At 25.6% G+C, this 22,997-nt stretch overlaps 4 protein-coding genes across 19 annotated transcripts in view; 3 read left to right on the top strand and 1 right to left on the bottom strand.

Annotated features, from left to right (window-relative positions):
- LOC123261576 (uncharacterized protein CG43867) overlaps nt 1–3,688 on the top strand; it is a 40,591-nt gene extending 36,903 nt beyond the window's left edge. For 5 of the 7 annotated variants that reach the window (XM_044723239.1, XM_044723238.1, XM_044723243.1 and 2 more), the window contains 7 exons: nt 1,341–1,633; nt 1,703–2,276; nt 2,366–2,502; nt 2,568–2,697; nt 2,965–3,174; nt 3,259–3,394; nt 3,467–3,688. In XM_044723239.1, coding sequence (XP_044579174.1) covers nt 1,341–1,633; nt 1,703–2,276; nt 2,366–2,502; nt 2,568–2,697; nt 2,965–3,174; nt 3,259–3,394; nt 3,467–3,531 — 1,545 coding nt within the window. In that variant the 3' untranslated portion in view covers nt 3,532–3,688. The remainder of the gene's footprint in view (nt 1–1,340; nt 1,634–1,702; nt 2,277–2,365; nt 2,503–2,567; nt 2,698–2,964; nt 3,175–3,258; nt 3,395–3,466) is intronic. The other 2 variants (XM_044723242.1, XM_044723240.1) reach the window with 1 other exon arrangement.
- Nucleotides 3,689–7,006: 3,318 nt separating this feature from the next.
- Nucleotides 7,007–9,252, bottom strand: LOC123261581 (N-alpha-acetyltransferase 20). 2 transcript variants are annotated; one of them, XM_044723254.1, is made up of 7 exons: nt 9,111–9,201; nt 8,905–9,008; nt 8,696–8,720; nt 8,124–8,214; nt 7,709–7,838; nt 7,494–7,630; nt 7,007–7,384 (listed from the first exon to the last, which is right to left on the bottom strand). In XM_044723254.1, exons 2-7 carry the CDS (start codon nt 8,955–8,957, stop codon nt 7,299–7,301), a joined length of 522 nt encoding a protein of 173 aa, XP_044579189.1. In that variant the 5' UTR covers nt 8,958–9,008; nt 9,111–9,201; the 3' UTR covers nt 7,007–7,298. The 2 variants fall into 2 exon arrangements, with proteins under 2 accessions (XP_044579189.1, XP_044579191.1); XM_044723256.1 differs by lacking the exon at nt 8,905–9,008 and having other exon boundaries at nt 9,111–9,252.
- Nucleotides 8,687–16,046, top strand: LOC123261579 (acyl-CoA:lysophosphatidylglycerol acyltransferase 1-like). 6 transcript variants are annotated; one of them, XM_044723251.1, is made up of 8 exons: nt 8,745–8,759; nt 9,775–10,314; nt 12,195–12,412; nt 12,486–12,700; nt 12,785–13,058; nt 13,420–13,571; nt 13,656–14,029; nt 14,385–16,046. In XM_044723251.1, the coding sequence occupies exons 2-7, from the start codon at nt 10,208–10,210 to the stop codon at nt 13,890–13,892; spliced, it is 1,203 nt and encodes a 400-aa protein (XP_044579186.1). In that variant the 5' UTR covers nt 8,745–8,759; nt 9,775–10,207; the 3' UTR covers nt 13,893–14,029; nt 14,385–16,046. The 6 variants fall into 6 exon arrangements, with proteins under 6 accessions (XP_044579188.1, XP_044579186.1, XP_044579185.1 ...); XM_044723250.1 differs by lacking the exon at nt 8,745–8,759 and adding an exon at nt 8,890–8,986; XM_044723249.1 differs by lacking the exon at nt 8,745–8,759 and adding an exon at nt 9,436–9,553.
- A 1,077-nt stretch (nt 16,047–17,123) lies between these two features.
- LOC123260864 (probable elongation factor 1-delta) lies at nt 17,124–22,896 on the top strand. 4 transcript variants are annotated; one of them, XM_044722199.1, is made up of 8 exons: nt 17,296–17,448; nt 19,366–19,503; nt 20,170–20,370; nt 20,728–20,826; nt 21,314–21,428; nt 21,517–21,674; nt 22,344–22,413; nt 22,500–22,896. In XM_044722199.1, exons 2-8 carry the CDS (start codon nt 19,411–19,413, stop codon nt 22,778–22,780), a joined length of 1,017 nt encoding a protein of 338 aa, XP_044578134.1. In that variant the 5' UTR covers nt 17,296–17,448; nt 19,366–19,410; the 3' UTR covers nt 22,781–22,896. The 4 variants fall into 4 exon arrangements, with proteins under 4 accessions (XP_044578133.1, XP_044578134.1, XP_044578135.1 ...); XM_044722200.1 differs by lacking the exon at nt 20,170–20,370; XM_044722201.1 differs by lacking the exons at nt 20,170–20,370; nt 20,728–20,826.
- The last annotated feature ends 101 nt before the right edge of the window (nt 22,897–22,997 follow it).

The following is a 22,997-nucleotide window of genomic DNA, read 5'->3' as shown; positions in this document are numbered from 1 at the left end:
TAACTTTACCATTTTGTGTTGTTTTATAACTAATTTATAATTTACTTCACTGAGTTTAGTGATAATTCACTCTGTACTATTTTAATATAGTTTGTTTGCAAATAGTGACGCACAATAATACTTGACTAAGAACTAATACAGAAAAATTTAAGTTTATAACATCCATTGTCATTTTCATTTGCCGCTTTGAATGCGCTATGTTGTGCGCTTTCTAACATGTAAGATGCATGAATGTATATTTCCTATAATTGTTTCATACCATTAATATGCACAAATTAATTAAGTACATTTGTTTTATCACGTATGTCTTACTTAATTCATTGTATCGAATTATTATCTTTAATCATTATCCCTCACGTGAAATGAACGTAATTTGATCAGTTCTAATAGAAATATTTAATTTATATAATAGTACAAAAATATAAAAATTTAATCATCAATAGTAAACTTGAGAGATAAAGACGAAAAATTCTTAACATAGTTAAAAAAAAATGTTTCAAAATGCGTTTATTTACACATACACTTGCAAAATGGTATGTTGGTGTACATCAGAACCCAAACACACAAAACAACATTATTAGAATCAACTTTTTGCCTCTAATCAGTTGATTTCGCAATTAGATTGAGATTCTTCTTTTTTTGTCGTATGCCGCTTAATCAATTAAGTAATAGTTAATTATTACAGCAAAATATAATAGCCGGATTTAATTAAGCTAGAATTTTTTATATTTTACACTGAGTGAATTACAACGACTGAGATAAACAAATGAGTGAACCTTTGTTCCCCGCTTTTAATTATCATTATTAAAAGTGATAATGCGTTGTGTTTTTTCCAAATTGCCAATTCAAAAACATTTTTTTTTGTTATTAACTTCATCGCTTTAAATTCACATTATTTTATTCATTAATTAATATACTTGTAATTAACAAATCGCGTTTTTTTATCTTGCACTTTCATTATGGTTTACTAAATAGTAGGTTTAGATATTTAAAAAAAAAAATTCAATTATTTTTTCATTAACTGATACACTTTTTTATACATTTTTTTCTTAAAAAAATTTTACCACTTAGTCAAATTTTCTTATCGCTTTTTTATCTTTTATTATTCATCGCCATTTTTTAAACTATAAAAAATATTTATAAAATAAATATAAAAATAAAAAATAGATTAGTGTTAAAGATGAGGCTTAATATATTTTACATTGATTAAGGGTAACATGTCAAATTAATAGAAAAAAATAATAAAAAAAAAAAAAAAATTCGACAAAAAGGGTCTTAGAATATGTTAAGTGTGGGTCGAAATGCACGGATGATAGTAGTATGCCAGCATACCATTACAGCAACTCCTTCTGTGCGCCACGCAATCGCTCTTCACTTGCGATACGCAAAGCCCCGCGGCAAACGGCGGCGGTGAAAATGCGGATGCGCAGTCGACGGCTTCAACTTCTCACAGTCCTCCGCTCACGCAGGGTCATTCAACATCAACTATTTTGGACTGCAAAACAAATCCTGCTCAGTACGTGCTGGTTCAAGGATGGCAATTACTCGCGCTTGCTGTTTCACTCTTCTTACCAAGGAACAATCGTCTACTCTGGTATTTAAAACTTCACCTGCAAAGAAATGCGGATTCTAAGTAAGTATTCTGTTTATTCTTTTTATAGGTATAAATTGATAATTAAACATAATTATTTATTATTTTAAGAACGGAGTGCGGCAAATATGCAGCATACTGCGAACGTGCACTGGAAAGAACTCTTCAGAATGGAGGAAGAGAAGTCAAACCTTCTCGGATGGAAGTTTTATCGATCTTATTGAAAAATCCGTATCATCATTCTTTACCTCATGCTATTCCAGTTCACTTTCTCAATGGAACTTATCAAGTTGTGAGTTTCGACGGAAGTACGACGATTGAAGAATTTTTGCACACACTCAATCAAGAAATTGGTTGTCGGGATGCACATCAGTCTGGCTTTACCTTATTCAGTGATGATCCTATTGAAAAAGATCTGGAACATTTCATTGATCTTCAAGCTAAGCTTTGCGATATCATTTCTAAATGGGAAACAGCACTACGAGAAAAGGGTTCTGGTAAATTTGAAAATACTCGAGTTATACAACTCACGTATAAGTCAAGGTGTTATTGGCGATCAGCAGCAAAAATGGAAACTGATCGAGAACGTTTATTGCTCTGTTATCAAGTTAATCAACAAGTAGTACAAGGAAAGTTTCCATTAAATCGAGATTTGGCTTTTGAGCTTGCTTCACTTATGGCACAAGTTAGTTTTTTTTTCTTTTTTATTGCAGTAATGTCTTTATTCATAATTATATGTGCCTTGATTTTGATTTAATTTTTAAAATTCTTTAGATTGATTTTGGAGAATATAATAATGATAAAATACGAGGAAGTGGACCTGCTAATAATCCAAGTCATTTGATACTACAAGCGTTGGATAAATTTTTCCCAATACGATATCGATCAAATATTTCAACAGATCAACTGAGGTTTGTATTGTATAATTAAATCAATAGCGTATTGTTTGTGATGTATAACATTATTTTTATTACAGAGAATTACAAGAAAAATTACAAGAAAAATGGGTAGGATTACGAGGCCGCAGTGTTATTGACTGTGTGAGAATTTACCTTACTTGCACTCGAAAATGGCCATTCTTCGGTGCAACTTTATACCAAGCAAAAGTAATAAATTTTTTAATTAATAAATCATTTTTTCAATTTTTATTGTAAATTTAAAAATTTTTTTTTTTTTTTTTTTTTTTTTTTTTTTTTTCAATTAGATAATATCGTTTTATATCACTTATATTGAAGTTTCAAGTTTCAATGTCAGTTTCAATGACAGATAAACTCTGAAATCATCGTGTTACATCCCTTGTCAAACAAGATATTAATATGTTATATCTAGTTGTTTGTGATATCGACAATAATAACATTGTATAATTTTTTCAGCTCAAGCAAGCAGAACCCATTACTTTATGGATTACAGTTTCAGAGGATAGCGTTACGTTACTAGAATTACAATCAATGGCGGTTATGTATCGTTATAATTACGCTAACATAATAACATTTGGTGGATGCTTGGACGATTTTATGCTCGTTGCATGCCCTGATGAAGGTGTAGCAGAACAAAAATTAATATTTATTCTCAGTAAACCGAAGGTATAATTTATTATAAGTTTATTTTATCTAATATTATTTACTTTAATGAATAATCGATTAAAATAAAATTATTCTGATTGTTAGATTTTGGAAATAACTCTATTAATTGCTGATTATATGAATGCTCTGGGACATACATTACCTGGTACTCCTCAAATGAATACGTTAACAAGAAATGGATCTCATAGATCAATTAAATCTACGATGAGACATACTACTGGTAAATTTAATTGAGAATGATCTTAAATAATTGTCATTTTCAATTGTTTTATTCATAAATTTTGATCAATAGGTTCAAGCTGTCTTCCGACTCAACCTGATATTCTAAAATCAACACCAGATCATCAAAGACCTTGAGATGTACACTGCGAAAAATATTTATACAAATTTAAGAAGTTAAGGTAAAACTAAAAATAATTATATTAATAAGATGAAATCGTGTAAAGTTTACCACTTATACTCATAGGCATTAAAGTAAATAAATGAATACGATTGAATGCACTGCCTAAAAATAGTAATGATGGAAAAATAAAATAATTTTGATGACTAAATATAATGAAAGAACATGAATAGTAAAATTCTGAAATTAACTATAAAAAAATATATTTTATTGCTATGATTGCTTGTACATATAACGTATTTAATTGTAACGTAAGATTGTGATGTTTATCGTCAATGAAGAGAACAAAAGTAGAGTAATTGAATTGAAAAACAAAAAAAAATTAAATAAAACAGAACTGGTATGTAAATAGTAAGTCTTTGTCGTATTCAATGTGTAGAGTTTTGAGTTAATTATAAGGGAAGATGCGGGACATCGGAGATAACAAGGGCCGGTTTTCTTGCCATTATATCGAGCGTAAAATTTTCAAAAAAAACAAATGAAATTGATGTTAAAATATTATAAATTATTATTTACGTATTCTTTATACGTTTTTACATGTAGTAATTTTTTAATTGTGAATTTTTTATTACATTGACGACCTAACAATAATCAGCAATGGAGCAAAAAATATTGATTAAGTAAAATCACTATATTGTACAAAATTTAATCATGAACTGTCGAACAGAAGTTTGATGATGTACTAATGTAGTTTTAAAATTATCGACTGTTTAATTTTACAAGATAAAAAATAATTTCAATTCTAAATAAAATCTTTAATTATTATTGTAAATATTTTAATAATGATTTTTTAACAAAACAACAAAAATTGTCAGATTGAATTTTAATTAGTTGTTAAATTTTTTATTTTTGAAACAATTGAATTGTAAAAATAATGCTTGCAATCGAAATATTTAGATTAAGATACATATATTAATCTCGATGTTTAATAAATTTATACATAGTTGATATTAATTAATTAGTTTTTCATTAGTGCGTATGTAAATTTACTTTGCAATAAATATTACATTTTCTACATATATATTTATGTAATTCGAATCATAAAACTATGTCTAATTTCTTTGGTTCGAACTAAAAAATTTTGTAATTATTCATAAATCTACGTTTGTTTGTTTGTTTGTTTTTTTTTTTTTTTTTTTTTTTTTTTTTACTGTATCGGTGAATGATTTTAATTCAAGAAGTAATTTAATCTTTTAAAATATCCTTATTTCAGAAAAATGCATTTTTAAGTATAGAATATTCAAAAGTTTTAGACTATTGTAATTTTTATTATTACGAAATTATAAAATTTCTTACAAATATCAATTCCATAAAACATTAAATTAAGTACTTTTTTCTTAATTACCAGTAATTACTTCTTGTGCCATGAAGATATTTTTTATGAAAGTTTCAAATATGGAGATACATATTGTCACATTAATTTTTAGTATTACTATCATTGAGAAAAAAGAAATAAACCATTAAATTAATGTAATCATTGTAGTTTTATACTTTGATATAAATGAACATGAACAAATGTAGGAATATTTATCTTTTATTAATTTTTTTTTTCATATAAAATATTAAGTACGTTATTAGAAAATAATATTATCGATATTCTGGTAAAAGCTAGTCTTGCGTTTATTTTTAATTAATGAGTATTATAAAAAATTATACGTATTAAACCAACCAAACTTTCTTACAAACGATTGATATTAACTTACAAAAAATATACTCAAATATTGAAAAAATGTGTATGTAAAAGAAATATTGATGTGAATAAATTACGGACGTCTTCCCTTTTACGTATGATAGGAACCTTCACGTTAAAATGATGTGTACTGAAATATATTTGAGTATAAATATATATACGAAGATATATGTGTACCTAAATATATACGAGATATATAAAGTATATGAACTGCATATACACCGTTTTGCACACCAAAATATATTTCGTGTAAATATAACACATATATATTTCATGAATATAAAAAAATCGACTAAGTTTTTTTTTTCTAAAAATTAGTCGATTTTTCGACTATAGAGAAACAAATTTGATGGGTAAGAAAAACCATTCCTAATAAGGCGATTAAGAAAATAGCTACATAACATACAAATAATAAAAATATGTATAATTGTTCAAGTAATTTTATAATTTAAAATAAATAATTATGTCATAGTGATTAGTACAAAATATAAAATATAAACACAATTTGTTGTCTAATTTTTTATAAATAAACATTATTGTACTTACGCTATTGGAAAATGAATAAATAAGAGTTTCTGATGAATCAATATGTGTTTTTGGGTAATCCGTTAGATTTATATAATTATACTACTAAAGAAACGGCCCGACGAAAAATTTAGTAATTATGTGAAATGAACACTTATATGCTAAATTTTTTTTCATGACATTTCCCAAACGACTCAAAGAATTTTTAAGTGATTTGCGGTAGTCAGCATCTTTTTTTGAGTCGAAAAGCTAATTAGATTTTGGAATTAATAGGTACAATTGCTTGAAAATTTTATTTTTGCTATTTATCAAAAATTTATCGGACCGAATCATTTCACATTTTTTAAGATATCTAAATTTGGTAGAACCCTTTAGAATGCTACAAATTGCGTTTCGATTTATCGAGCCGTTCATAAGTTATGAGAAGTTTTTACAAAACATACACACGCGCGCGCGTTTAACTTACAAAATATCAGAAATGAAAAAATGTAAAATTAAAAAATTAAAAATTTTTTAACTACTCTAAACTCTTTTCCATAGAATTCCGGTTTGATTCGTGTTTGAAGAACACTAAGGAGTTAATTTTTTTCTTTCTGATTGTAAAAATATGATGGCTATTAAAAACTGAGATTAATAATCGTTTTTTTTCATTTACAATTTTAAATAATATGTGTGTGTGTGTATTTGCTATAAATTGGCCATATATTTTACATTTGGAATGAATTCAAACCTATTTGATCTGATTATTTCAGAAAAATTTGTAAAATAAAATAGTCAAATTATTTTTTCTTTATAACTTTTAGAGTATTGTACCGTTTACGTTAACTTGTACATTTCTCCAAGAACAAATTTTCTGTGTACGTGAAAAAATCCATCAAATGCGCCAAACGACATCGAAATCGGTTAATTCGTTCGAGAGATATCTTTATTAAAAATTATCGAAGAAATGCTTCATCAACACGACTACTAGATTTTAAAAATATTTGTATTCAGCAACTGCCAAAACTATTTGTACCGACCAGGTTTTCTGTGGTGTTCAACGATCTCCATGCGAATGAAGTCATTTTGTTTTATAGCATTTTACGGGCAATTCAATCAATAATTTCAAAATAAAAAAATTGTAAAATTTTCTACAGTGATATCATGGAAAGATTCATCCTTGTATGATAGGAAGGAAGTAAAATTAAATTTTTAAAAATTGCATTGTCACTCTCTTCTTGATTGTTGATAATGTGATTCTTTATTTGGTATATTATTTACAAGTATGAATGACGATTTGTGATAATTTAAGAGTTATGCTTTTGTACAAATTGATCAATAAAATGTTTTATTCTATTAGAAAAAAAAATTCTCATTACCGTTGCTGAATTTTTTAGGCCCACCGCTAAAAACTTTATTCTTCATCCGAAATTATGAACTTGATAAATTAATGATGAAGATTTTAAAAAACTACATAATAGTTTATACTTAAACATAAATTACATCCATTGTTGTCTCATCAAACCAATGTCATTCAACTTCTTCCGGACGTACCGGATGAGTTAGAGGTATTACTGATTGTTTTAATACATCTCTTGATAAAGCTTTTCTCATATCTGAATAAAAAAATCATACGTATTATTTAAAATATATAGATGATAATAATAATTATTATAAATTTATATTCATTACTAAATTTATATTATTAATAATTCTTCGACTTACCGTAAGCATTTTCGTCCGGATCGCCGTTGTAATATTCCAATACAGTTCGATAAACAATGTAACCTAATTGTTGATACATCTGTATTGCAACTTTATTACTAACTCGAACAAATAAATCCACGAAATAAGCTTGTTTTCTAGAACAGAAAAAAATTTTTATTTATTGGAATTAAAACGAATCATAGTTCAGTAAAAAATGTATTTTAAAATATTACTTTTCAGACACTTCTTCCAAGTACTTCATCAATTTTGCAGCAAGGCCTAATCTTCTATAATCTGGAGAGACAGTAAGAGCTGTTACATGTCCATGCCATGATTCTCCACTTCCTTCAGCTTTTCCCATGACTGAAAATTTTAGATTAATTTTTATTGTTAACATAGAGAATTTTTTTTTAAATTACCCTGTAATTTATTGAACCAAGTTTGAGGCACTTAATTAAAAAAGCAAAAGCGAACAAAAAATTGCTTGAATTTTTTACTCTTATTTGTACAAAAAATTTTTTTTAATCTACTCTGTAGCCAATTAGAGTTTAACTTTAAGTAAAATATACTTGCTCTGAAATTCTTTCTAAGTAAAAAAAGTGTAGATTTAAAATTTTTTAATTTCAATTAATATAAAATTATTCTTACTGTAACCCATTATTTCTCCACTGGGGGATTCAGCTACTTGGACATATTCTGGCCAATGAGCCAAATAGAGCATGTAAAACGATAACCCATACTATTACTAATTAAGGAATAATTTAAACAATTTACTAACAATTATAATAAAACTGAATTTAGCAGACATCTAATCATTTTTTAGATTTTTATAACAGTTAAATTATAATAAAAAAAATTCCACAATCAGAAATTTTAAAAAATTATAAATGCCAATTTTTTTAAATATTTTTTTTTACAATAATTGACTTGTTATAAAAATTTCAAGAATTGTTAGATGTCCGCTAATTTTAATATTATCAATTAAAACAAAATCCTAATTGTATTATTCTAAATTATTGTTTTGTTTCAAAGTTACAAATGAGTCAACAAAATAAATGTGTAAAAAAAAACTAATATGTTGTTAAATAAACTGAAAATTAAAGATTATACGTTAAGTTATGACTGAAATATATACACAAATAGGACTGTTATATTATTTATTCAAATAAATAGATAAATAAAATGTTAATTTTTTTTTTTTTTCGCTATTAAAAGGATACAGTCTCCGTCAATGGATCAAGGTTACTGAAACAGAAAAATATAAAATTATTATTTTACAATGAAGTGAGTTAATAGTAAAAAAAAAAAAAGCTTTTAAATGGTATGAAACTTGAAACAAAAAATACAATTAAAATTTTTAGTAAAATATAAATTGAAAATACTTATTTTTAAATTTAATGTTTAATGAAAATTAATCGTCAATACTTACACATTATTAAATTTAAATAAATCATCACAAGTAAAAGGCCTTATAATCGACATATTTATGTTTATTAATATTGATAATTCACGTAAGTATAATTACTTTAACCTCTGTAATTTTATTTATCGTAGGAAATTAGGTTAGACATGCAACAAAGCCAATTTAATTCATTAGTAAAAAATATAATACAATATGGACTGCAGCAACTATACCCAAGTATTTAAATATATCTGATGCATGATATTGTAGGTATATTTCGGCGCCCTCAGTCTAGTAGTTTCTATATCCTACATTACCTATAGTCTATTTTGCTAACTCCGTTTTATTAAATTTGTTGTTTAAATTTATCGTTCAGCTGATTTCAGTTAATGACTTTGATTGGAGTGTTTACGCATAAATTTGCGTTTCACTGTGTGTAAACAATTAATTTATTCATTTATTACGAACAATTAACAAGTTATTTTTTATTTGTAATAAAATAGTGAGTGATAGTTCAGCGTATTGAATTCTCAAAATATACTCTAAAACGTATTGAATAAAAAAAAAAAAAAAAAAAAAAAAACAGTGTAGTTGAAAATAAGCATTGCAAATTTAGCCAATCATGACATGATTGCCTTCGGGTTAGGTTATAAATAATGAAATCCATTGGACAAAGGTTGCTTTTAATTCTTTAAACTCAAATAATTTATATGAGTATATAATAATATTACATATTATATATGATATAATAATTAGTGCGCGTCTTCAAAATAACAGAAGTCGATTGGAAAACGTCCAAAAAATATTCATTAGCAGATAACCTTTTTTTTGTTCAATGTGAAAAAATTTTCATTCTACTGAAGTGATTGATGTAACACTTTAATTTTTTATTCACAGCAATCAGTATTTGAGGATCAAAGACTACAACCAGGACAAATATATAATCACAAAAGAACTCAGGATACAAATATAGTATTTTTCGACAATATACGAATTGATGATTTAATTTAATGAGCCGGTAGTAGAGAAGTGAATCATTTTATTGATGACGATTGTTTCGTACACACCATTTACGTTTTTTATTCTATTACAGACATTAATATATTTATCGTCCCCGGCAAGTAAAACTTGATAAGACACTGCTCTATATTTATATACATTTGTGTGTGTTGTACATAAGTTAAAATAACAAGTTTTATTCAATTAAAAAAAAATATATATATATACATATACATATATCTATAATTGATATAATTTACGGCTACCAGTGTGCTTTGTATTATTCTTCGTGTAACATGTATATTATGTAATTTTAGTTTTAAGAAATGCTATGGTGGACATAAATTGTGCACGTGAGAGCTACTCGATATTGTATGACGGGTGGCATTTTTCTAAGATGACAGATTCATCATCTTCGCCTTCATCGGCTTTTATCAAGTAAGATTAACCCCTTGTGTTTATAATTGATATCCAAAATTAACATACGCTCTGTTATTTAGTTCTAATTATGGTTACATTTAACCGGTCATTGTAAAAGATTTTCACAAAAATTCTGGATTTAATTTTTATTGAGCATTTAAAACATTTAACTATTAAATAATAATTCGTTTATTTTATTTACAGGAGATTTAAAAGTAACCATTTATGTTATTACTTGTTACTTAATCGTTATCCGAGTATGTTATAATACTTGTCATATATCATCCACTTTATTTTATCCTTGGTCAATGTTTTATTTACAGTACATGGAACTTATTATTTTTCAAATCACGATTTTCTCAGACCGGTTATTGCATCATATTTTTATGATATACAAATTAGTAGTTTTAGTTATTCAGGTATTAATTTATAAAAAATATTTGTCTGTTCCTTAATAATATCTTGCATTCAATTGTTATCTGTGTGTTTCACTATGTCTTAGATAGTAGTATTGATAATTATTATTTATTGTCGTAGCGAGTGACATTTTTTTCAAGTTTTTGTTTTTAGGCGGGAAACAGAAGCTATTTTCATTTTTTTATTCAGAATAATCAGGAAAGAATCAAAGAGAATCTTTTAAATTTAAAAAAGAAAAAATAAAAGACAAAACAATTGAAAATAAATACGTCAAAAATTGACACTGTCTACCATCAGTATCACTCTTAATTTAATAATATAGGTCGTATCCAATTTATATCATCTTGAGGATATCTATCTCAATTCTTAACGATATAATTGCATAAGTGGATAGTGCAAAGGCTTCAAAGCTATATATTAAGCACAATCTTTCAAAGATAGATTGTTTATATATTTTATATTGCTAAAATTTATTCATATACATATTTAAAATTCGTATATAAAAATTTTATGTAATATTTATTGAGGTCCCATAATTGTAAATAGTAGAAATGTGTTTGTAAATAGATAAAACGAGTTTAGTTTTTTTTAATCATATTCTTATAATATAATATTAAAGATAATTATCATAAACATTAGTCACTGTTTGTGATGACTACGAGTATTCGTCGTCGAAAATATTTTGACCAAACTATCAAGGTTAAATATAAATAAAAATATTAATTGTATTAATCAATATTTATTATTAGTTTCTAATGTTCTGTTCCAATTTATTCAGAACTATAATAATTGATATTAGACTTGTATTAAGGCACTATTGTGTCAATCAATATTTGTAGAACATCAAAATATTTATGCGATATTTACGTCAAAAAATCAATTTTTTTAATATCGAGTTTTATCAAAAATGTTTTTATAATATTTATCATTGAGATAGTGATAAAAAATTCTAAATGAATTCAAGCTTGCCTTAAATTTCAATAAGAATTAATATATATTAAATAATTTATAATTCATTCATTAACGGAGATAATATGATACATCTTATCATAAATAAGTATTAATAAACATTTAAAATTTTATGAATAACTGTAATTAACTCTCTTGAAAGGATTTAATTAACATATACATTGCATGTATACAGAGTCAAATCCGCATTAAAATCGATTTAGTTGTTCCCTAGTTATAAATAAACACGCATAGTTATACAGCCGCTATGTTTTACATGTTATCTACACTTGACTTATGTATCTTGGTAGAAAAAAATAAAAAGCAATTTATTAATTAATTAACTATTGTTTAAAATATTATGCTTTGTAATTGTTATTTTTCTTAATTTAACTCGATAATTTTTGTTATCATCGTGATAAAAGTACAATAAAATCCAAATGATTAAATAACATAACTCATTTTATTTATAATAACGATGTACTTGAATATTATTGAAAATAAATTAAGAAAAAAATATTTTATGATTTCAGTATTATCACCAATATTTTTACTGTTGTAAAAGCCGTACTTCGCATTGGATTTGTTATTCTTAATAATATTTATTGTATACCAACGTATGTAATATGGATGATGTTGTTATCCCCTGTAAAATTATTTCAACCAGGAATTTATTGGCGAATCGAGGGTCTTTTTTTCCACTGGTTACTAGCGATGGTATCCATGTGGTCTTGGTCAGCCGGTTATGACAGTAAGATTTTATATTATAAACAATAACTTTATACTTACTAAGATTATTATAACTGAACTATTTTTTTTTCTAGTCATTGAACATGGTGACGATTTACAACCAATCATAAATGACAGAACACTAGTCATTGCAAATCATCAAAGTACTGGCGATGTTCCGATGTTGATGGCTGTTTTTAATTCCAAGCCAAATGTTTTACCAAATTTAATGTGGATAATGGATCGTATATTTAAATTTACAAATTTTGGAATTGTCTCATTGTTACATCGAGATTTCTTTATTTCTTCGGTAAATATAATCAATAATAACTATTTTTCATTATTTTTAACGTATGTAAATATTAGTTTTTTTAAACAATGGATTTTTTAACAGGGTCGTAAACGAAGAGAAGAAAGTCTTAAACAATTAGAGTTACATTTGGATAACTCATATATACCACTTGAAAGAAAGTGGATAGTACTTTTTCCGGAAGGTGGTTTTCTGTGTAAAAGACGAGAAACTTCCCAAAAATATGCAAAAAAAAATAATTTACCAATATTAGAAAATGTGACTCTACCAAGAGTGGGTGCTATGCGAACAATATTTGATAAACTTGGCCCCGTTTTAAACAACGATCCTTCTGAGAACCAGCTGAACGCTAGATCAAGTAAATTGTTACTTTTTTTTATTTATTTTATCTTAATTTATATTGTGAAGACAAACTTTGTCAAAAGCAATGCTCCTGCATATGCCAAATTTTTTATTATGTTTTTTTTTTTGTCACATCAATCAATATTTACCAAGTGAGTAATGCAATGAATTACCCAATACAAGTTTTGTATTAACATGTATGATTCACTTATCGTCAAGTAAAGAAAAGTATTTGGTTTTATCATATCTTATTTTTTTTATTTTTTTTTAATTCACAAAACGTGTATTTAAGACCATTAAAAATATTATAATAAAATGAAACTCGTCATATTTTATAAAAATGTTTATTTACGTTTTTTAATAACATTGATTTACAGATGTGGGTCTAAATAAACCGGAAATTCGTTGGGTTTTGGATATAACAGTTGCATATCCTCAGGGTAAACCGATCGATTTACCAACAATCATTACGGGGTCGAGGCCGCCCTGTGAAACCGTCCTTTTTTATCGATTATTTCCAAGTTCTGTAGTAAGTCTTAATCGAATTAAATTAATCATAAATTAAATTTACTATATTACATAGCAGAAAATAATGCTCAATTTTTTTATATAGGTTCCTAAAGATCCCGATTTATTGTCTAAGTGGTTGTATGACAGATGGGCAGAAAAAGAAACATTGTTAGATAATTTTTACAAGTATGGATCATTTGTGGGTTCGTCTGATTCTTCTCACGAAGGGTCGAAAATTCAACAAGATCCTCTTCGATATTTAGTGCTTCATCTATTTTTTATAACATCTAGCTATATTCACTATCACATGTTTTCTTATGTATTGTCGTGCATTTGGTGAAATTGATTTTATTTATTATACATCACCAGTCTACCATTTCACTAATCATTATGACTATCATCATCAAATTCCGTCAAAAATTATCACATTTTCGCACGATTGAAAAATCTCACTGCAGAAATATATTTATTGTTTAGGTATAAAAATTTTTCTCTATCAACTTACTGTTGCAAATTATAAAATTTTTAAACTATTCTGTTCAATAAAAGTACTAACTCTTGTTTCGTATAAAAACACTATTGACAGTGTGAACAATCCGGTGAATGACTTAAAAATCATAAATAATCATTTTTTGAGTGAAAATTTTTTTAAGTTATAATATTAATAATATTAATAATAATAAATATTTGATTAATGATTTATTTAAAAAATAATGTAAGATAAATTTTTTTTTTTCACTTTTTGTGTGTTTATTATTAAAAAATGACCGTCAAGCGGTGCTTTATGGGTGTAAGTCATTCAAATCATATTTTTAATTTTGTTTCTTTTTAGGGTTATTAATTTGTGATAAACTAAAAGGAAAGAACAAAGATAGATGAAAGAGAAAGAGGAAATATTTTTTAAGCACATAATTTATCGCAAGAACATAGAATTTTATACGTCCGAATATCCATGTTTCTGGGGTGTAAATTTTATATAATATTAAAATATATACGTATGTATGCATGTATATAAACTAATATTTATCGAAATTAATAATTTAAAAATAATCTGAATCTCGTTACGGGATAAAAGTATAAATCTATAGTAATTTTTTCTTATTGGATATTTTGTTAATTTTTTCAATTTTATATTAAATACTTCAATTTCATAATGAATTGCTCCACAAAGAAGATACCTTTGTAGTTTTTTGCTAAATAAAAAAGAAGGAGTCATTTAAAGTTTAATAAATAATAATTTTATATCAATGGTCAACATCAAATGATAGTTATTAAATTATTTAATGTAAAGAATTTAGTTACGCAAAATTCCAATTTCTAAGTTATATTCGATATCTGCTATGATCCAATAAAATTTGAAATCAAAGCTTCCATAATATTGAAAAATTAATCACCATACTTAAAGGCGCCTTAATATGCATTTTTTAAATCAGTATTTTTGATTTTGTTTCATAAAAAACGAGAAGTCCAAATATTCAGAACCATGAATAGTTTATTAACAATTAAAAGTATAACATCTTGAGTATATAACTGTATGGATTATAGTTATTTCTATATCAAAGTCGTACTTTGATGAACAATTTTTGAAATTCTTCAGTTTTCAATGCTATTTATTGACATTCTTAACTTGGCCGTCCATTTTTATACAATTTTTAAAGGGTTTAATCTTTCTTTTACGAAAATTGGATATTAACAAATCATTGATTTTAATTCAAAGTAGATAAAACTTTTTGTAACCAAGAACTGTATGTCGTCAGTATTGATTAAAATTTTCTATTATTTTATTGTTCTTTTTATCACAAATGTTTTGAATTTTTTATTACCTGTTTTTGATACTTATCATGAAAACCGATAAATTATCCAAGTATTATAACTCAGTCACAGTTCAATAAAAAATAATTTACAAGGCAGTAAATTTCCAATTATTTATAGTTACTATAACAATAAAGGCGCCTGAAGTATTTTATCAAAAAATAAATCAAAATAACTTTTAAAAAAAAAAAAAATTTTTTTTTCTTCACATAAACTTATCAAAGTCTGTAGAAGTTATACTGTACACAGAAGTGTTTTTTTGTTTGTATTTGAAAAGTGATCATCTTCATTAACGTTTATTTTCAATTAGTGATTTATTTAAGATACTAACATTTAAATTAAATTTTTTAATTACTTGTAAGAATAATAAAAAAAGATTGGAGTATGAGAAAACGACACTATATGTTATTAAAACTTGCCAATTGTTATACAATTTGCCGTCTAGTCCATTACACTAATATAAATTTCTTCTATAATTATGACAATTGTTTTTATAATTATGCAAAAAAAGTAATTTTTGTGCTATTATATCACATTGTAATCATGTATAAATTTTTGTAACGTTATTTTACAATCTAATTTTTATATCATCCATCACCAATGTATTATTAAAAATTTATTGTAAGTAGTGAAATTTTTTCAGTATGTAATTCGACAGCCTGATATATATGATTAAAACATATTATATTCTACATATTTTTTTTAAACTTCCTTTTCATTTAATTTTTACTATAAATCCATCAATATTTTAATAAGTAATATACTTTGTTTGACACTGCGTAAATAACGTTTGCACAATTATGAAATTCAATAATTAGAAAAAAAAAAACTAATTTTTATCAAATTCTATTTTTGTTTATTATTAATATAAGTATACTCAAGAGGCACAATTTTTTTTTGTTAATGATTTGTTGGATTTAAATTAACAATTATTAATTTTTGACTTCTTGTTGAGTAAAATTTACCAAAAAGTCAAAAATTTTTTTGTGATGCTTGAATATGTATGAACAATTCTATGTTTTTTTATGTATTTCTGTCGTAAGATGTCTTTTAGAGTTATTTCTGCTACAGTAGGTAGACTTAATTGTAAATTATTTGCTATTCCTAGTATTTCATATTTTTCTAATGCTAGAAAAAAGTTAATCACTGTAGTTTTAAAAAAAACTTTTTTTTTTGTCAATAATTTTCATCTTATCCAAATATTTAAAAAAAATTTCATTTGCAAACTAAAAATATTCTTAACTTCCTGCTAAGAAAAATTAAAAATTTTTTTAAGTTTGGGAATTCTCTTCGATGTAAATTATATATCCACTTATATTTTGCTTAAAAAATTACAAAAGTTGTCGGATTTTACTATTTTTAAATATAATACTGAAATAAACTGACAATTGTTAATTTTTAAATTCTTATTAAGAATTAATTAAAATGACATTAAAGTTAGCTGTCACTTGAAAAATTTTTTATTTTATTTCAGAAATAAATTAATTCTAAAAAATTATTTTTAAGAAATTGCATTTTTAATTTTTTTTAATTTCTACATGTCAATTTTTTTTTGCCATAATTTAATTGTTAACAAAAGTTCTAAAAATTATGAAATATCTGCTAAATTAATTTTCATTTAATTAAAATAATAAAAATGCTTTTGAAAATTTCCACTAATATTTATTTTTAATTTTGACTTGTGGATTTTTTTATTAAATTTTTTTTTATAATAATTTCATTGCTATAAAATTCTAAAAAAAATTTCTCATGTCTGTCAACTTGAGTGTCATTTTTAAAATCCGTATTCAAATTGTATTGAGCCCAATTTAACTGACATTTCATTGGCTTGATCTTGACTTGCTCCGACCATTCATAAGTTTTATCTATAAAAATTGTTTTCATGAACACGTCACAACGGAAGTAGATATCGACTTGCTTTTAGCTGTATAAAACTATACATAAAACGCACGGCGCATGCGCCCGTCGAGTTGTATTTCAAGTGCAACATCGTAACCATAACCTAATCAGAAGCAAAAGCTAACTGGCTGTTGAGTGACCTTGCCGAGAAGCGGTTCAATATTCTTAACAACTTAAAAATCTTGGTAAATATCAATTTATTTATTAATTACTCATTTTTTATCTTAAAATACTAATTCGTTTATCGAACTCAACTACTTTTTTCTTCAGTAATTTACGTAATTGACTTTTTTGACTTTGGTGTGAGCATGCTGTAGTCACATAATATATCAATAATCCGCTATTCATAGAAAAAATTCAAATATTTTTCAAATTATGCGCATATCAAAGTTTAAAAACAATTTTCTTTATTATTAATAATATTTATCAATTATTTTAATTCTTTCATTAATAAAAGTACTATAATCCTTCATTTTTTCTCTCACATATGCACCGATTTATCTGAAATAAAAATTTAATTTCTGTATTAATAAAATTTCATAAAAGATAACCATTCAAGTAACATTCGTTAGTAGAAGTGTGAACATTAATTTTAAATTGCAGAACCTGCAAATAAAAAATGTCAACTTTTGGTGGTTTAATAGAAGAGATACCTGGGATTTCAGTGGATCGTTTTGATGGCGAAAATTTTAAATCATCTCTTTTTTTTTTAAGTCACTGCCACACCGACCACATGCAAGGATTAATATATCAAACAGATTTTGTTAAAAAATTATTAGCGCAAAATCAATATTTATATTGTTCGCCAATTAGTAAAAAAATACTTGAATCCAAGCTCCAAAGATTTGGTCCTGAAGCTGATTTTATCAAAACTATTGACGGTGTCTCACCAATAATCGTGGAATATACTGTAGAAAATAAAACGGAGTATCTTAAAGTAACGAGTACTTCTGCAGGACATTGCCCTGGTTCAGTGATGTTTCTATTTGAAACTGAAAAGACATCTGTTCTTTATACCGGGGATTTTCGCCTTGACTCTAAAGATTTATCTAAATTTAAACCTTTGCATGATTTTGTTGACGGTAGAATGATTCCTAAAAAATTTGATAATATTTATCTAGACACAACTTTTTTCAATCCTAACAATGATTTTTTTCCAAGTCGACAAGACTGTGTAAGAGAAATTTGTAAAGTTGCTAGCGATTGGATAAGTAAAGATTTAAATAATATTGTCATATTAGAATGTTCCGCTCATTACGGTCCTGAGTATATTTTTATTGAATTGTCCAATGCGTTGAAATTGCGGATACATGTGAAAGATAAAGTTTATCAAAGCTATACATTTTTTCCGGAACTATCTAAATGTGTTACTGATGATCCTAATGCAACTCCGATACATGCTTGCATGGAAAAAAACTCTAGTCGAAATAATGTTTTAAAATGTCGTCCTGAAGTTAAATATAAATCAATAATTACTATTGTACCGTCAGTATGGCGGTGGAGGCATAAAGATGTTGAAAAAAATATCTGTGAATGGGAAGCTATTAACAAAAGATTTTATACTTGTTATTCATGTCATTCGTCTTTCAGCGAACTTAAAAATTTTATTGAATATTTTAAGCCCAGTAAATTATATCCCTGTGTTGTTCCAATTGACGCTAATTTCGATGATTTTAAAAATACTTTGAACGAAATTTTGATCAATTCAAAAGAAGCTACCAATAGTTTTACCGGATTTCATATGAAGCCTTTAAAATCTAAGCCATTAGATGATACTAAAAAAAAGACTTTTAGTTTAAGTGACGATGATGATGATTATTAATAAATTTATATGAGGCTTTTTTAATTTTAAATTGGAGTTAAATATTATTAAAAATCGTTATTGAAATAAGATATTTTTTTACATAATATTTTATAATAATGTTATAATCTGTTTTTGAATTTAAATCATATTGTTGTATGTACTTTATAATTTCATATAATAAACATAAAAAAACAATCTTTATGTTCAAAACTATTTAATCATTTTTTTATGTTAATATTAATAAAAAATCGAGCTTTAAAAATTATAATTTTTTTTAATTAATGAAATTTTGTTCCAGAAATTTGTAATTTGTTGTAATTGTAATACACAAATATCCTGAAAAATGGCTGTATCCGCACTTGCTCAAGAAAACTTTTGGATTAACAAATCTACTTATGATGCTGCCGAACGTTCTCACTATGAATGTCTTTACAAGGTAAGATTAAAGCATTTTTTTATATTTATTATCATGAAATAAATTATAAAACTAATTTGAAATATATTTAAACATGTCATAAAAATACATTAGTTAAAGAAGAACTTTTTTATTAATTTATATAAATATTATTGTTATGATATGTTTAAAAACTATTTACCTCACATCATTACAATAAATTGACATTAACACTCATTCCTTTCGTCATTAACTATTTGGTTTTTATTCCGTTAATCATGCACGAGGAATATCTGGTGACAGTATTGATTAATCTATTGCTCTTTTTTTTTGCATCTAACTTTATCTATATCGAGACTGGATAAATCATTGATAAGATAATGAGTAAACGTATCCTCAATTTTTTTTTCTTTCTTGAAGTATTTATTTTTTTTGCTTTAATAATATTATGTCTAATTAAAATAAAGATAAAAAATTTTAGTTTTTATTAATATTGAGAGTACGTTTATTAATCTTTAAACAATAATCCCCAAGTGGTTATCACTGTGTTGGAATATTATTATTTGAAACTTTTTGCCGAAACAATTATTTTTTTTTATTTTATTTGACACAAATATTGCAAACTTACATACGAAGAAATACAATTAAGCGTAGGATTTTTTTTTTTAAATCATATTTGTAAGTTCAATAGTTGAAAAATGTTACAAGGTGGCCTCTCGTAAAATTTTGGAATGCAATGATTCCAAAAAAATTATAACTACTAAAGTACAAGATTTCGTTCCGGGAAATTTACCAACAAAGTCATCATCTAAAAAATCTAAAGAGAATAAAAATAAAGCTGATAAAAAAAATAAATACCTAAAAAATGCTGAAAATGATGCTACTGATAAGAAAGAAGTTTTAAATCAGGTATATGATGAAAATGATAGTTCAAGAATTTTTTTTTAGTTTTATTGCTACAATAAATTATTTTGCATAAATATTTTTATTTTGTAAAAATTTTGAGTTATATAGCATGAAGTTTTTTGTAGATTAGTTTCGTATTTTTTAAAAATTGAAATTGTAGCTAGTATGTTACTTTTAGTTGAATTTTTTTTTGTAATTATAAATATTGCATTAATTATTTCTTTAATTAAATCATTTTAAATGAAAAGACTAATAATCTAATCGCTTTCATGCATCAACTTAAAGAAAAATATAAACAATTTCTAATAAGATAAATTAATTCGTTTGGCATAAATTTTTCCTTCATATCGGTGGGTGCAGGAAAGCCGAGTGTCTGGTTGCTCAGAAGATCCTGCCAGGGGAAGCTTAGCCGATGAAGTTGCAAAAGCACGACAACACATTAAAAAGGGTTTACAGTGTGTGAGTACCGTCATTTTTGCTCACGTTTTGATTTTAAAATTTTCATTTATTATTATTTTTATTTTTATTTGAGCTTTAAGAAAATAATTCAATTTTTCAATTTATTCAAGTCAGTCAGTTCAGACGATTATTTTAAAAAATTACGAATTATTTAAATAATTGTTCTTCCTAACGTGTCGATTTACTAAGTAGAAATTCTGAATCTTCTCAACCTAGTGGCTGTTAAGCACTTTAACAATTCATAGCTATGGTGTTGCGAAAAATTCATTAGCCGACTCTTACTAATAATTATTTCCATTAAATAACTATTTCATTAATTTCATATTAAATTAAATAAAGTTATCTTCCCAAGCTAACTATTTGGTAAAATACTAATCAAACTCACTTAATCAACATTTTTATCATACAGAATAATATATTTTTTTTTATATAATTATAAAATTATGTTATAATTTATTAATTATTGATTTTTTTTTTTCATTTTTAGCTGAACAACATTTCGGATGATTCAGCTGTGCCTACTCAAGATTTGATGGGACGTCTTACTCTTCTTGAAAAAGACAACCGGGAACTTCACTCAACAGTTAAAAAATTGAACAACCGTATGGGACATTTTTTTTTTAATTAAAATATAATGTTGAATTTTATTTTTTTTTTTTAACATATTTTCAATAAAATTTTTATGTTTAGACATTGCTGACTTGGAAGCTGCTATTAAAAAACTAGAAATAACAGTAAATGGAAAAGGTTCAGGCCCAGAGCCTTATCTAGCTGTTTGTCCGGCTAAGCCAGCTCCAGCAGCAGCTGACGATGATGACGACCTTGATTTATTCGGTGCTGATTCAGAGGTAAGCTCAACGTTAATAATCATTCACATTAATATGGAAAACAATATTCTTTGATAAATATGAAAAATTATCGCTTGTATTATAAATTCATTATGTATAATATCATAAAATTAAATAATATTAGTAGTTAGAGATAACTGTATTATACAAGACAATATTTAGTTACTCTAGTTAGTGTTGCACGATTTTTTTCTTAATTCTAGTTAACGAAACGATTTTAAAATTTGTGATCTCAATCTCCTGGAGAAAATTATTTTTTCATTATTTTATTAAAATTTAATGTTTTTCTATTCTTGGAAACAGATTAATGGATATTGAATACTTTGTTAATTTTAATTAAATTATTAATTTAATTTTATACTGCAGTAACTTGAAAGGATAAAATTTTGCACACCAGATATTCCTGATGTAAACTCTTCGTACCGTAATTAAATTTTATTCAACAATATATTCTATTTCATGTCAGATATTCTTCTTCAATATTCATTACTAATTAAATCATCCATTTAATATCAATTTTCACAAAACATTGATAAGTATTTTTTTTTCTTTCATTTGTATTTTTAAGGTCACATTCATTAAAATTGTTTCATCTATATTGTTCCATAAATCATAAAATCATTTATACTATTTATTATTACAATCATATTAATCTTATTAACATTTAAGGGTGAAGATGCTGAAGCTGCTAAAATTAGAGAAGAACGTCTTGCAGCGTACGTCGCCAAAAAATCTAAAAGTTAGTATCACATTAATTTCAAAAGTCGCTTTACAATATAATTTAGATTAAACAAAATCATATAATCGCTCAAATTTTATTTACAGAACCCGCGGTAATTGCAAAATCTAGCATAGTTTTAGACGTAAAACCATGGGATGACGAAACCGATATGAAAGAAATGGAAGCTTTGGTGCGGAAGATTAGTTGTGATGGACTTTTGTGGGGAGCAGCCAAACTCGTTCCTCTCGCTTACAAAATCCACAAGCTTCAAATTTCTTGTGTGGTTGAAGATGACAAAGTTTCAGTAGATTGGCTAACTGAAGAAATTGAAAAGCATGAAGACTTCGTACAAAGCGTTGATATCGCTGCTTTTAACAAGATTTAAAATATATATAATTCGAAATAAATGCCATCATTTTAAATATATAATTCATAATTATTCGTGTTACTATCATATTTTGGCATTCATTCCATTACCAATAAAATTGCGTTGACATTTTACTTTGTTGTCTTATTATTTTACTGTTTAATTATTTATTTTTTCTTAATTCTAATAACTTGGAAGTATTTAAATATTATGTGTGAGTAATTAGAATTAGTTT

This window comes from Cotesia glomerata, linkage group LG3 (genome assembly GCF_020080835.1).
Source record: "Cotesia glomerata isolate CgM1 linkage group LG3, MPM_Cglom_v2.3, whole genome shotgun sequence".
In the NCBI taxonomy this organism is placed as follows: Eukaryota; Metazoa; Arthropoda; class Insecta; order Hymenoptera; family Braconidae; genus Cotesia; species Cotesia glomerata.
Note: the sequence above shows the minus strand (reverse complement) of the source record. Positions and strands in the feature narration are given on the sequence as shown.